The sequence below is a fragment of the Pezoporus wallicus genome, unplaced genomic scaffold (assembly GCF_028554395.1).
Source record: "Pezoporus wallicus isolate ANWC-B61680 ecotype Strahan unplaced genomic scaffold, APGP_CSIRO_Pwel_v1 contig_3267, whole genome shotgun sequence".
Taxonomy (NCBI): Eukaryota; Metazoa; Chordata; class Aves; order Psittaciformes; family Psittacidae; genus Pezoporus; species Pezoporus wallicus.
The window spans coordinates 1,143,208-1,157,689 of record NW_026642849.1 but is presented as its reverse complement, the minus strand read 5'-3'; the positions used below and the strand labels follow the sequence as shown (position 1 = coordinate 1,157,689).

Here is a 14,482-nt window from a genome sequence, read left to right as displayed (position 1 = left end):
ATACTCCCCTGGCATCTCTTTTGAAACCCAGGTGCCTTTGGATATGTAGGACTTGTGGATTCCTTAATCCTAACCCTACACCTTACCGTAACACTCATGTAAGCAGCATCACGGAGATGAGACCTACGTCCTGAGCACCTGCTGAGAGACACCAGAAAGAAAAACAATTGAAATCACTTACTTTTGTCTTTTCCAGTTTGTAAATGCACAGCAATGGCTGGGATAGGTGAAGTTTGCCTCAATCAAAGCTCTAAATTTGCTTAAATCAGGAAGCTTTTTTAAATTGTATGTAGACCTTGCTCTTAGCTTCTTAATGAGTTCTAATCCATGACTTGGCAGGAAGCTGATTCTTGTCCTTGAAATATCCCTTTAAGAAAACATAAGAAAATCTTGGTAAAACGCAAACTTACTTCTTCTCGACAGTGGATATGTGTTTTGGACTGTCCTACTTTTTCTTGGAGTAGTGATTGCAAAGAGATCAGCCGGAAATGTACACTGAAAAGAGGATCCTGGGATTAATTACGTGTTCCTCCAGGAAACCTGAACTAATATCTATTGCCAACAACAATCAAATGATGTTAGTCTGGTCTCAGAAAAAACTCTCTATGTTAGAATTATCAGGGACATAAACCTTTAGTGCCATATGGTACTGGGTTTAGTAAATACCCAGTAAATACAACAATCATCCCTCAGTACTGCTACAGGATAAAAAAGACTGACGAAATCACAACAGAAGTTTGCTGCATGAACATCACATCAGGGGAAGGCTGCTGTGGAAAAAGCACTAAACACAAAAAGACGAACTCGCGTAGGGATATGTATGTGAGGAGAGGTTGGGATATCAGGTCCTGTACTCATTAGGAAGAGAAAGAGATCAAAGAGAGACATGGGTGAGTTGGTTCAAACTGTGAGGAACAAAAATAAGAAGACATTTCCAGAGGTTTGAAAAATAAAGACAGCACAGACTGAAGTTGAGAAAGGGGCGAGATTACAGGAGGTTTGGAGAGATGTATTTGTATGGAAGGCAATTACTGCGTGGGATGGGTTATCAAAGGCAGCGATGGAAGCAGCAGCTACAAATGCCTTAAAGAGATCATTAGGGCTTTTAAAAGGAAACCCATTGTGCAAACACTAAATCTTGCCCTGTGCCTTGAAGGTGGGGAAAGGGAAGAAGGACCAAGGGTGCTCCATCTCCAGGCTAAGAAATGCTTGGGAACCCATCCCACTGGCTCCAGGGTGTAACAGCTGGGGCAAAACATCCCCACATTTCCCTCACCAAGGCACAAACTGTGTCCCTTGGCTCATGACAGCAGGAGAGCACACTCCTTTCTCTGAGAAGCAACAATAAAATGAACTGCACAAAATCACCCTGTCCTCACTTCGCCCCTGTGCTCTTATGGCCTGAGACTGATCCAGGCTGCGGTGTTTGCTGAGGGTGTTCTGCCCTTCAGTCTCCAACAAAAGAAATGAAATTTCCCCAATCAAGGAATTGGACTGACAATATCTGTAATTTTCTCTGTGCCCCCTCCAAGGTACAGTATCCAATTAATCTAATTAATTATCCAATTAATAACAATAAGAAGTCAGGATAACCTATTGTTTGATCTCTATAACCCAACACAGAATCACAGACTAGCTAGATTTTTATTACCATCATATTAATGCAGTAAAATGTCATGTGAGGGGGAGACCAGGTTTTAGCAGCATGTAATAAAGTTTAGACAGCTGCTATGTACCATATCCACATTTGCAACTCTGTTCTAAGAAGCGAAATGAACACCAGGAAATGGCTCTGTTTGAACTCACAGTGAGTGATCGTTAGTTAGCTTGGGGTGGCCAAGTCTAACAAATCCATAGGCAGCTAGTAAAGCAGATGGTAAAGTCAGCAGAGGGTAAAGATCATCTTTGTGTCCATGCTGTGCCACAGCTGAAGCTCTGCCTCCAGGCTCTGAAGGGATATGGCACCTTCAACAACTGGACCAGGAACTGTGGCAGCAGAGGAGCAAGACTGCACTCCCCTACCCTAATGTGGGGCCATGACTTCTACTGGCAGGGTGAGTGCTCTGAACTTCTGCAGGTCAGGCTGAGAGTAGCCACGCTGTGGTCCTGAGGCTGTTCTGGGCCTGATCTGCTTCTCACAGGAGCTAAAAGCAGCAGCTGACAAGAAATCTTAAGCTATCGATACCTGACTTAGATCCTTGAAGAGGTAATTAGGATACAATAAGCAACCGTGATTGTTTCATGGACTGGCTGTTGCCCTTAGCATGCCACTGCCTAATAACATATATATATATATGTATGCACTTCTTATGTCTCAACAACTAAACAGCAGTTTTCTGCCTAAATCCACTAACAGCATCACTCATGGCATCACTGAGAGTCGGTGGGACTTCATAAGGGCTCATAATTCTCAACAAGAGCATGGAAAATATTTTCTTTGTCTTGTTAGCTAAAAATCTTTACTGAGTCCCAACCGTGAATAGGAGCATCACTTAGACTTAAAAAATAGCTAAAATGTCACTGGATCTCTGGGCATCTTTAACTAATTACATAAATATTAAATATATTTTTCCATTATTTTCTTCTTTTATAAAAAAATATCTTTTTTATGCTCATTATTGCACATAAGTTGGAGTGAGTTAGGGAAAGTGCTGTTGTTGGTATGTCTGTTACGGATAGTTACCAATACACCACCGACAAGCCCTCAAACAGCAAACACAGACATTGTGCATGTGGTTTAGTAACTTACTCAACTGAGTCACTACATGCAGACCTCAGTGCAGAGGTTCTCTGGAACATTGCTCTCTAGTTAGAGGCTTGATAAATTAAATAAGCATGATGAACAAGACAATAAGGTGGCAGTAGGAAATCAAACCATAAAGCATCAGTGACTGGAATACATGTGCTTGTACTATTATTGCTTGGCTGCTAGTCATCAGCCTTGACAGCAGCCAGCTCAGGAACAGCAAAATGAATCTGACTTCTCTTCCAATCACTTCTCTTTCCCACTGGGAGTCTCTGTTGGATTAGCAAAACTACTGACCAACTGATGAGGTCTGAAAGGCACATAAAGAAACAGCAAGAATTGGCTGGTGGAGCACAGATCAGAGCAGAGATCAGCGAGTCACCAATCACACTGATTGGTGAGAAATATTTTCCCTGTGCTCTAGGGACTCAGCTGATGAGTTGGCGATCAACTGGAACTCTCCTATGGCCCCCATACATGGATTTCTCATTGAAGACAAATTGCAAGGGTAGGATGGACCACAGCCGTACCTTGCTCTGCACCCAAGTGAGGATACAGCCAAAGAACTCCAAAGGACTTCAGTAAAAGCTGATGTAAGCCACTACAGCTCTGGGAGCATCAGAAGATGATTAAATGAGACAATGTGGCTGAAAATTGAAGCTGTGAAATTCCAAGTTGGAAATACAGTGTATTTCTTTATAGAAGGAATACGTATAGGTGTGGGAGTAATTAGCTATTTGATTTCCCTGCCTACCGGCAGCGCTGAAATCCTTTAAAACTTGATGTCTTTCTAGATGATGATATTCTAATTCAGCGAAGAGCTATAAGCCTCAGAGGAACTGATTTACTGATCTGTGAAACTGTGTAGCCTGTACGAGGGCTAAGATTGGTGCTTTCTGACATTACTATTCATGTTTGTGTTTCTTCACACTATTTTAATATGCTGCGTTATAAAACAGAAGTTGGTATAAATTGACTGTAGAAAACTGATTCAGGAAGATCCAAGAGTTAAAAACATCCCGACATTCATTCTAATAAAATAATGCAGTCTGCAACATAGATTTGGTTGCAGCAACACTATTTGTCCCAGCAAAGATATGATTATGGGTCAATCATTTCCGTACGTGCATTCCTGGTGTACACTACAGTGATGGATAAGTAAGAAGGCTCTTATCCTGATCTCAGTTAGGATAAAAAGGTAATTTCCCATCCATAGAATAGTGGATGTATTGGTAATGGAACAGAAAACTTCCTACACAAATATCTCAGTGTTAGCAATTGAACTACCAACGGAATCTGAACTACAGCCAAATCAATTTGATAAACTTCCAGAATATGACTGTATCAGCTACAGCTTGCAAAGAAAATGCATTTACTTTTGACTACAGGAAAGAATGCTCTTCAAAAGGAACATCTATGATCTTACTGCTCAAACGATGCTTCACAAGCAGTCTTTTCCAAAGAAAAAGACGCTGTGAGGGAGTGATAGAAGCGGAGCAGAATGCAGTAACCCATATCACATATAACTCAACTCTTTGTACCACAGGTGCACTGACCATCACAATGTGGAAATAAGGCCTTCAGAAGAGCTCTGATCTGAACTCCAGACATTATTCTCCTTTTGTAGATTTCTAACCCCTCTAACCTCCGTGTAAAACCTTCCACCAGCTCCAGTGACTCCCTTTCCGCCTTTCTGGTTAACTCTTAGCCCTCTCTGGACATCCAGGGTAGATGGGCTCTGATGAATTGATGAGACAAAATATGACTCCCATGTCTCTGCTGCAGCTTTTCTGTGTTGTGCCTTGTGCTGAGCACACAAGCAGCTGTGCACACTTACGGGTGTTTTCAGACCCCACGGCAAACCATTGAGGTAATGGTGACTGAGATCCATGAGCATTCTTACTGCAGGATTCTCTACTGCTAAGGTCCTTCTTTCTAGCTTACCACCCACCAAAGACACCTTCCTGCAACTGCATGAGATATACCTCATACCTAGCTATCCCTGTAGGCTAGGGAATTTATCTTCAGAATTAAGCCTTAGAGATGCAGGGGCAGATCTTCAGTGGTGAGCAATTCAGATTTAAGCACTGAGGACCCACTCACCTGTTCTTGATCTTGCTCAACCCAAAAAACTAAGCATTTTTCTCTGGAAAAAAAACAAAGCAGATCTATTCTCTTACAGAACTTAATCAGCTGTGGAGAGGAATCTCGATTTAAATTCCCTGATCCAAATACTCTCCAAAACTTGAGGACAAAGTAAAAATATGGATCTAGACTGAAATTTCACTTACAGCTTCCAATATATACCTCCACTTTTGAACTCCAATGTTTATGAGATGTTGAGATCCGGACTCGCATTTATGTGTTCTTCTCTACTCTCTTCTAGGGAGTTAATAGTGAGAAAAATGGTATCTGAATATTACTTACAAAACAATAGGCCCACTGGCTCCTTGGAAGACCTCATTTGGTAGTCTTTCGAGGTTGTGATTATCACTTAGATTTCTGAAAAACCACAAAAATATTCATGCTAAAACAATCTGAGATGAAAACAGCCCTTGTAGCAGTTACTACCTTCTAATGATTGCTTTTGAGAATAGTAAACAACAGAAATTGTTACAGCTCATCCAGGAAGGTTCCATTAAATGCATGATCCTCTATTTCCCGAATCCCATTTTTATTCAGCCATCTGTAACAGAGAGAAAGCTTTCTTATTCCTGCTTTACAACTATATATAAGTATATAATTCACATCCAGGAAAGGAACCTCAAATAATATTATTAAATGCATATTCAAATGGTGACATGTCTATAAATTCTAGCAAGTAGTATCCCAGGAGCTGGAGGAAGGCTTTGGAAAGTAGACACGAGCAGGGCAGATAGGTACTACCATCAGAGATGATAGCTGGAGCAAGGGCAGAGCTGATGAAGTTGCTGGTACTGGAAGCAGCGGCGGAATCAGTGAGGCTGTTCCAGCTTAATCCCAGGACGGGTGAGACCAGGATCTTTCCTGCTAGTGCTGTTGGTGCCACTTAGTTTTACTTTATTCAAGATGCTTTTTAAACACTGGGCCACAGCTTAACCTTTGCCAGGACCAAAGTGGGGTGGTGGTGGTGCCAAACCTCCCAGGAAGCGGCTGATTCCTCCTACATCTGCTGCCTTGAGAAATTACACTCCCTGTCTGCTCTGCTGCCCCAGTCCCACCTCCCAAGGCTTCCTCCCCCAAGAGGAGACAGAGGTATGAACCTGGGAATTGAAGCTCCTGGGGCTTTCTGCCAATTTGTCACTGAAGTGCATTAACTAATTAAGGTTTAATGTCCTTCCCTCTCTTCCCTTCACCATCCTAAACATTTACATTTGGGTCAGTTATATTTATCGTCTTTATGATGCAATCTTTCATCTCGCTTTAAATGTCACTTTGCAACTCACACCCTCTCCAACAGGCAGTGACAGGTCTGATTGATGGCAAAAATGGGCTGATTTAATTAAACTGTCAGCAAACCTGGATGTTTTAACTCACACTGAATGCTGGGAACGTGAGTGACCCACTTAGATAAGGTCTGAAGTGGTGAGCTAAGGTCAGCATGAAAACCAGTTATGGGGCTGGCTGAAAGGATTACCCTTCTGACCGTGACAGGCAGATGTACATAGCTCTGTGTCTATAATGTCTGTAAGGTCAGATGAGGAGAACTGTCACCGTCCCCTTCACTTGCAAGCGCTAGTAGGCAGGAGTTAAGCAGGCACAGATGAGAGACATGTCCCTGCTTATAGCATTTAAAACATTTATTATATTACATTGATCTTGTCCATTCATAACTGTCAGGATGATATATATGCTTTTAATCACAGATTAGCATTTACTGCATTCTTTCACTGAACATGATGCTATGAAATGAGATACTAAGCTTGTAAAACCAGAGTCACTGTTGCCATACAGTGTGGACTATATAGTCCCATCACCTGGCTAATTGAATTCAAACAGTAAAAAGAGTAAAAAAGGATTTTACCTAAATCCCAAGGCCTCATTATAGTACGCAGAGACAAGTTTCTGTTGACACAAACTCTCCTCTCCCTTCCAGCCTTACCAACTCCACTAACTCTTACATTACCAACAAGTGACAATGGAGGCAGAGATGCAGAGCTTCCTGATTAGGAAAGCCTAATCAGGGACTGTCAAAGCACACAGGCAGGGCCTCTATCCAAAGGGAGAACTATAGCAGAATCAGGACATTATGTGACCAGGTGATGGTGGCCAGTTCTCCTTGCACACATTGCAGGAAGCAGGGCAAAGCAGCCACAGCTTCTTTGGGCAACCTGTGCCAGGGTCTCACCACCCTCACAGGGAAGAACTTCTTCCTCACACGTAACCTAATCTCCTGTTTGAACCTCTTGTCCTATCACTACACTCCCTGATGGGGACAATACTGATGGTCTGACCTTGCCCTCATAAAGATCAGTGTGAGCCCATTCAGTCAATCAGATCTTGCTTGTCTACTTCAGGACGTGAAGCAAACTGCACACACACACAGAGTGGGAAAGTTTTCCAGTCTGGTCACTGGTTAGGTGAAACGAAGACAGCTTGTTAGCAAGCAAACAGTAGGTTTTGATATACCAACAGAAGCAATCAAAGAAGTCAGATCATTAAAATACATGACTGTTCAAGTCAAATGTAGCGTCATCTAACCATGCAGCTTGAAACTATGTTGTGAACTGGCCTGTATCAGTGCATTAACATTGGGTGCATTTCCACAACATCTGCATATATTTTGCCAGAGTAATAAATGCCTTTGAATGATGTGTCTGAGTGTAAATATTTATGAGTCATGCTATCCTTTTGAACACAATTTGTATCACATGGAGCTGTTGTTGTAGGAGGAATGTGTTTAACCTTGGCATCGGTAATTGCTAAATATGCTGTATGCTGTGCTTCTAAAATAAAGAGTAGGATTAGAACACAACAAAAACTCACAAAGGCATTAATTTTTCATGGCAGGCTAACAGAATACCTGGATTTCAGGAACAGGGAAGAAGCCTAAAACCTCAGGTTGAATTTGGAAACGTATGAAATAGTGCCCATCCCCTAATACCCTTGACCTTATTCAGGACAAAAAAAAAGAGCCAACAAGAAGATCAATGAATTTTCTAAGTCTTACTCACAGAATCAGATTCTCAGAACTGAGGCCCATGAATGAATTCCTTTCAATTGTACGTATGTTGAGATTGTCTTGAATATCCCTGAAAAATAAAATACAGTGGAAACCATTGGATCGTGTATACAACAATAGATATTTTTGTACCTTTGTGAGCCTTTCAATACTGTACGCTATTTCCACCACAGTATTTTTCCACGTATACAATCTGAGGAAGCATTACAGACGAAGGGTAACAAGTTAAGGTTTTAAGATGTTTTGTCTGCAGAGTGCAAATGATGAGTTTTCCAGGTTAAAAAAAGGCTGGAGCAAAACGTTTCCAGGACCCCCCCACTTTCCTCCCAAATAGGCTGAAGTAATTAAAATGCATAAAAGCTTTGGTCTCATAGCCCTCATAAGGTCTCATAAAAACTCCTGAGGTGGATGAGATCCTTCAGCAAACGAACTACACAGAAAACGCAAGCTGAGGGGCTGCTTCTCGCAGCCTCCCAACCAGAAGAATGAAGTCCCCCCCCCATGTCAACAGGGTTCCTTACAAGCTTTGTATGTGCTTAAGAACTTAAGACCCGGGACCCCTGTCAATGCAGTTTGTTGAGCTGACAAGTAGGCATGTCAGTCTTTCAGCAGTTTTGACTAATATAGATGTACATTCTGTTGCTTGCTCAAAATAGACCTCAAAGAAGTTAAATAGGATTACTCATAATTTAGCCTGAGATACGGTTGTTTTCATGCTGTTTCTGTTGGAAAGCACAGTATGAAATAAATTATCTGAAAGCTTGAAATTAAGTGCAGCTCCAGAATTATCTCACGCTGACAGCTGAGTTTGGCCACAGCTCTGCATTAAGTGATACTTACACAGAGGCCTCATTCTGCAAACTGAGGTCAGCAGAGGTAGGAGTAGGGAGGGAGTGCTGCATCCATGCAGTGAAGTGTATCCTTTTGTTAAAGACCTGCACCAGCCCTTTATAAACATCTGTGGCCAATCAAGATGTATCTTTGGGACTTAAAATACTGGCACAACTGAAGCCAATGGGAGTTATCTTATTGACCTCAGTGGGGCCAGAGTTTGAACCAAGGTCTAGTCTGGGACTCAAGCAGTATCAAGTCCTACCTATTCTTAGAGTCATAGAATAGTTTGGGTTGGAAGGGACCTTAAAGCTCATCCAGTTTCAACCCCTTGCCACAGGCAGGGACACCTTCCACTAGACCAGGTTGCTCCAAGCCCTGTCCAACCTGGCCTTGAACAGGGATCCCTGCCAGGGATGGGGCAGCCACAGCTTCTCTGGGCACCCTGTGCCAGTGCCTCAGCACCCTCACAGGGAAGAATTTCTCCCTAATGTCTTATCTAACCCCCTCCTCTGTCAGTTTAAAACCTCTTCCCCTTCTTATAGCAAAGTGAAGTGTTTCATCTGAAAAAAAAAACCCAAACCTTTTGCTCAGCAGGGCACAATCATTCAAGTCTAGTTAACACTGATGATAAACATATATAGGTATATCTATTCCTAGGAGGAATCTGTTGCATTTGCTTGATGGTTTTGAGGAGCCCTGAAGTGCAGTTCTCAGAATTACTTATATATGTGTGTATATATATATACAGATATATACATACTTATATATGTGCATATATAACTTATATATGTGTATACCATATACTCAGGCACCCCCCTCTATGTTTTCAATGCATTTTTATTTCTACCAATAGCCATTACTACAGCAATTGCAGGATTAATGTTTCTGCAGCTTGAAATCTTCTAGTCACAGACTTGGCTGTGCAGAACTTTGCCTGTGCATTAACAATATATCTTGGTCAAAGGAAGAGAAGAGATAGTCGCTTGCTTCCTTTGTGTTCTGGCTGCAATTATGCTAAGAACTGATTAAAAACCTTACATCAAGGTATTTTTCAGTGAAAAAAAAAAATCAAGCTTTTTCTGATCACATGTTTTACTCAAAATCCCCAATGCTTTTACGGTGAAAAAAAGCACTTCACACAAAACTTTACACAAACATTTTTTCCCTGCTGCCACCAGACTTTTCCATAGGAAAAATATTCTCTGGACAGTTTTACTGCCAGTGGCAAAGAAAGAAAAGGGTATGGCAGAGTTATTCCCCTGTGTTTTCTTTCTGGTTTTTACTCTGTGATGTGGATACCTCTCCACAGGACACAGCTCTGAGATCAACCCTTCCCATGCAAGCCAGAGAACGGTCACCAGGTGGTAACGCATTTCCACTGCCACCAGCCCGGTTTGGATTTCAGTTGGTGAAAGGGGAGTAAAAGGCTGTTACCCACCCTCTGGGCCACCCAGGCACACACTCACAGCGTAGTTAAAGGAAGAGCAGTCTGTAAAGTGCAAGTTAGAATGCTTTGTGGAAGGGAGACCTAGAGAGAACTGAGACCTTTTGGGCAACATCATCATCGGCCCTAGATAATTACAATCCAAAATCTACCACATGAAGCTAATAAGCAAACACAAGAGGAATCACATCTTGAAAGAGGAATCTTATCTTCAAAGGTTTTGTTGGAGCAGAAGACCATTCAAAGGGAGCTTTTAAAAGTGAAAACCAGACACTAAAACTTACAGCAAAACTTTATGGAAAGAGTGCACCTTATGGACAGCAGGTAAAAACCGAAGGCCAGTGTTTGATATCAACCTATTGGAGAGAGAACAGATGAAGATTATTCACTCTGCCCCAGGAGCAAAGCAATAATTAAACCAAAAGTAAATTGTACTTAAAATGGCGGCCAAAAAGGCAGTTTAGCCACAAATGGGAGAGCTGCCCATAGGACTTGAAACTGTAATGTAAAAAGGCTCTTCTGCAAAGCACAAGACTGAATTCTGCCCCACTGAAGTCAAGGGAGAAACCCTACCTTGGATCATTCCACAGTCCCTCCTGGTGATCCCAGGGAACTGTCACTATTAATTTCCCAACCATATTCTGAGAAACCAACTGCACTGACACAGGATAATTATTTTCACAGTAGCTTTTCTAAGACAAAACTCACCACAATTTTAACCTTCTATCTAGAGGCTGTATTAATTCCATTGGCAGTAACATTATTTCATGAAAGTAAGAGAGAATTAGGACTCTTTATACCCCAGCACCTCCAATAGTGGCAAACTGAACATATGGGACTGCTTCAGCAGTTTATGTGACTCAAAATGGGCCTGAGCCACTGTATTTATCTACGTCTCCTCTCCCACCGCATTAAGCATCACTGTCCATGAAACACCATCCTAGAAACACTGACTGTGAAGGAGAGCCCTGCATCCACAGGTACCCACAGAGCTGTACCTCATCCAATCTAAACAAATGTTGTTACCTAGAGTAGTAGCCAGTGCTGGGCAACAACACTGCCATGCAGCAGGAGATGCCTGGTGGCTGCTGATGGCTGGAAGGAAGGATGAGCACAAGAGGGAGGAGGAGCTGGACTAGCCTGGGATCTGACCAGCTGGGAGTTTTGCCCAGCCATCAAAATGCCTCATTTCATCTCACCAACCACCAAATGTCTCACCAACCAAAGAGGAAATCTGGGTTCTTCAAAGTTCAGTTGTAGCCCTGTATTTTTAACATGTGAGATGGCAGAGAAGGTAAACTGTCACTGAGAATACCCGTTCCTTAATGAATGTGTTAGTAGTATGTGGAAGGTAGTTTTTACCCTGGCACTTACACAGAACAATATTCTTTCACTACTGGATGTGATCTGTTGGTTTGGTGGTTTTTTTGGATTTATTCCTGAATAGCTGAATGGTGATGAAAAGCACTATTTGAGACTGGAAAAAAGTAACAGAATTCATTTGATGTTTATTATGAACATCGATTATTTCGGGAGTGTTGCAAACTTTCAGGTTTCATAATCTGAGCTGAAAATGAACACCTCCATGTGACAAAGCAAATCCTACATTTGGGCACTCGGGGTGACACAGAGGTCCATAAAACACTCATTCACTTGGGTAAGTACTGGCTCTGAGCTCCCCGAGGTGGTACCTGGTGATCCTCGGATGTTGAAAAGCCGCCGTGTTCTGTTTCATCTTATCACAAAATGTAGCAGATTGTATGCAGGAAAAAACCCTTAAATATAGCAAATATTCAAGAAGCCAATTTGGGAAAGTTGCTGAAATGTCATGGCTATTCCGTCTCAGAAGTCACAGTGGTCTGACACTGCATTAGCTTAAAAATAACAGCTGTCACATGTGACCAAGAAAGCTCTACAAAAATGTCTTTGAAAAGCTATTACTTATAGTTAAATAGAAAGCATGATTTCACATAGAAATAGAAAGCAGGGACATTTCACAAGGCCCTTATTACTTAAAAGTACCTATACTTTGTAAAAGGAGTTAGCTGAAAAAATTAGAGGCAACAGAAGAACCTGTACCTCTTCCCTTCCAGCACTTTAAAGCACACTCTCTAAATAACAGGTGATGTACAGGATTTTAGTTGAAAGCTGCCTTTAATTTTGAATGAGTCATATTCTAGAAAAGAATGCAATTCTTTTTACAAGCCCCTTGTTAAATCTGAATTACAACATGCTTTTCCTCTAGTTGATAAATGAAAAAGCAAACTGATGCCAAGTAGTGTGTGGCTATTGTAGGACAGTGAAGACACGAGAAGCTTTCCTCCCTTGAGGAAAATCTCAGTCCTCATGTTGCTGTAATGAAAGGTGATGATACTCTAACATATGCTATTCAAACTCTGCTCCCAGTTGCAACTTACTCCCAACACATCAAAATGACAGCCTGGGCTTTCACCACGTGTGTGAAAAACCACATTCAAGGCCTTGGCTGATGCCACAGCCCTGATCTTTCCAGTAATCCCAAGGTGTTCAGGGCTCAATTTGTACTGATGTCAACTGAGCAGCATGAGATAAAGAGGAAAGCAGCTTTGACAAATCATTACATACTGAAGTAAATCTACAGGTGGCACAACGCACTGATTGCACAGAGCGGTGACTGAGAGTAGGAGAGGAGAGGGTGCTCTTGCCATTAACTGGAGAAAAAGAACTAAAAAATATTTAGTTAGGCTGCATCTTAGATCTTCCCTCTCCTTTTATTCAGCCAGCAAATCCCAGAGGCCTTTAAGTGGATAATCTTGTTAGAATGTAGATAATCCAATTTACTGAGTATCTTTCCTGCAGGACAATTTTGTCAATATATTTACCATTTAATGTATACATCCTTAGTAACCTCACTTTAAACAGGTGTCCTCTTTAATCTGAGTGAATCCCCGCTTGCCATGCGTAAGCAGCTCAGTAAGAACCTGTTTCTCAGATGGTTGATGGCTGCTTTCCAAAGCATTAACTGCCTTGCTAGAAAGGCTTACCGGACTCAGCACTTCAGAAAACATAGCACCATGATCAGCAGAGAAAAAACTAAATCTTTCAGAAGGTAATTCCTGGAAGATTCTCACTGTTTTTCTCCAAATACAGCAACGTCTGCTCTTTTGGATGCCAACTGATGCCAATTGGTAGGGGCTAACTCTGACAAAACTGGGAGCAGTTTACCTCATCAACTTACTGTGGGTATTTGTTGACGTGCAAACCGGAGGTAGGCAGAGATAAACACATCAGCACTCCCTTCTGTGTCTTTTAATCATGCTGGTTACTTTCTATTGCATGTGAGCCTGATTCATAAAATCACAGAATGGGTTGGGTTGGAAGGGACCTTAAAGCTCATCCAGTTCCAACCCCCTGCCACAGGCAGGGACACCTTCCACTAGACCAGGTTGCTCCAAGCCCTGTCCAACCTGGCCTTGAACACTGCCAGGGATGGGGCAGCCACAGCTTCTCTGGGCACCCTGTGCCAGGGCCTCACTACCCACAGATCACTCCAGCAAGGGATCCCTCTGACGTATGTGTCCCAGCTTTCCAGGCTAAACTGAGCATGTAATCCATACCACCCGCTTCAGGCGCAAGGTCTTTCTTTAACCGTGAGGCTGCCATGCAAAAGGAAGGAGAGGAGCATCACTTCTGTTTATTGAAGAGCCAACTCCACGCAAAGGGTCAGCAATGCTGTGAATTTTGCGGTTTGGGTTTAGGTACCATGCCAGGTACATGTGCCAGATCCTCCACAAAATAAGACCAGGCAGGCACAATCAGCTGCAAGACTTTGGAGACGGGCTTTGCTCTCCACAATGCAAACTATTTTGCTGATAAAATGCATGCTTTTTCAACCTATGTTTTCCCTGCCCTCCAACAATCCAGCTGTATGCCCTCAAAACTGATGTGAAAGGAGCGTAATGTTTAGACCTTTCTATTTTAGGCTGAGATTGCTTAATACAGAACATTGACACATCACTGTAAAAAAGGGACCAAAGGACACAGATTCCACATGAGAACTAATTCTGGAAAGGAAATAGCTTTGAGAAGCCATCACTACATTATTAAACAGACAATGCCACAGCTCTCCCTAATGAGAGCCAGATAAATAATCTTGTACCCATGAAAAGGTCAATAAGTTACCATTTGGAAGCAGTCTGTCTCTTTGGCTTACATCCAAGAAGAGCAATTAGCAATTCTCTTCACTGCTTCTAAAAGACCAGCGAGAAAGATTTTCTTTTCTAGGTTAAGAATAGTTCAGTATTGCATTTCTTCAGCA

General features: G+C 42.1%; 1 protein-coding gene across 2 annotated transcripts in view; it reads right to left on the bottom strand.

Annotated features, from left to right (window-relative positions):
• The window catches only part of FSHR (follicle stimulating hormone receptor), a 76,868-nt gene that overhangs the window by 5,556 nt on the left and 56,830 nt on the right, over positions 1-14,482 (bottom strand). For both annotated transcript variants that reach the window (XM_057432399.1, XM_057432400.1), the window contains 5 exons: positions 10,470-10,541; positions 7,900-7,977; positions 5,364-5,432; positions 5,174-5,248; positions 182-367 (listed from right to left, as the gene is read on the bottom strand). In XM_057432399.1, the coding sequence (XP_057288382.1) occupies positions 182-367; positions 5,174-5,248; positions 5,364-5,432; positions 7,900-7,977; positions 10,470-10,541 (480 nt within the window). The remainder of the gene's footprint in view (positions 1-181; positions 368-5,173; positions 5,249-5,363; positions 5,433-7,899; positions 7,978-10,469; positions 10,542-14,482) is intronic.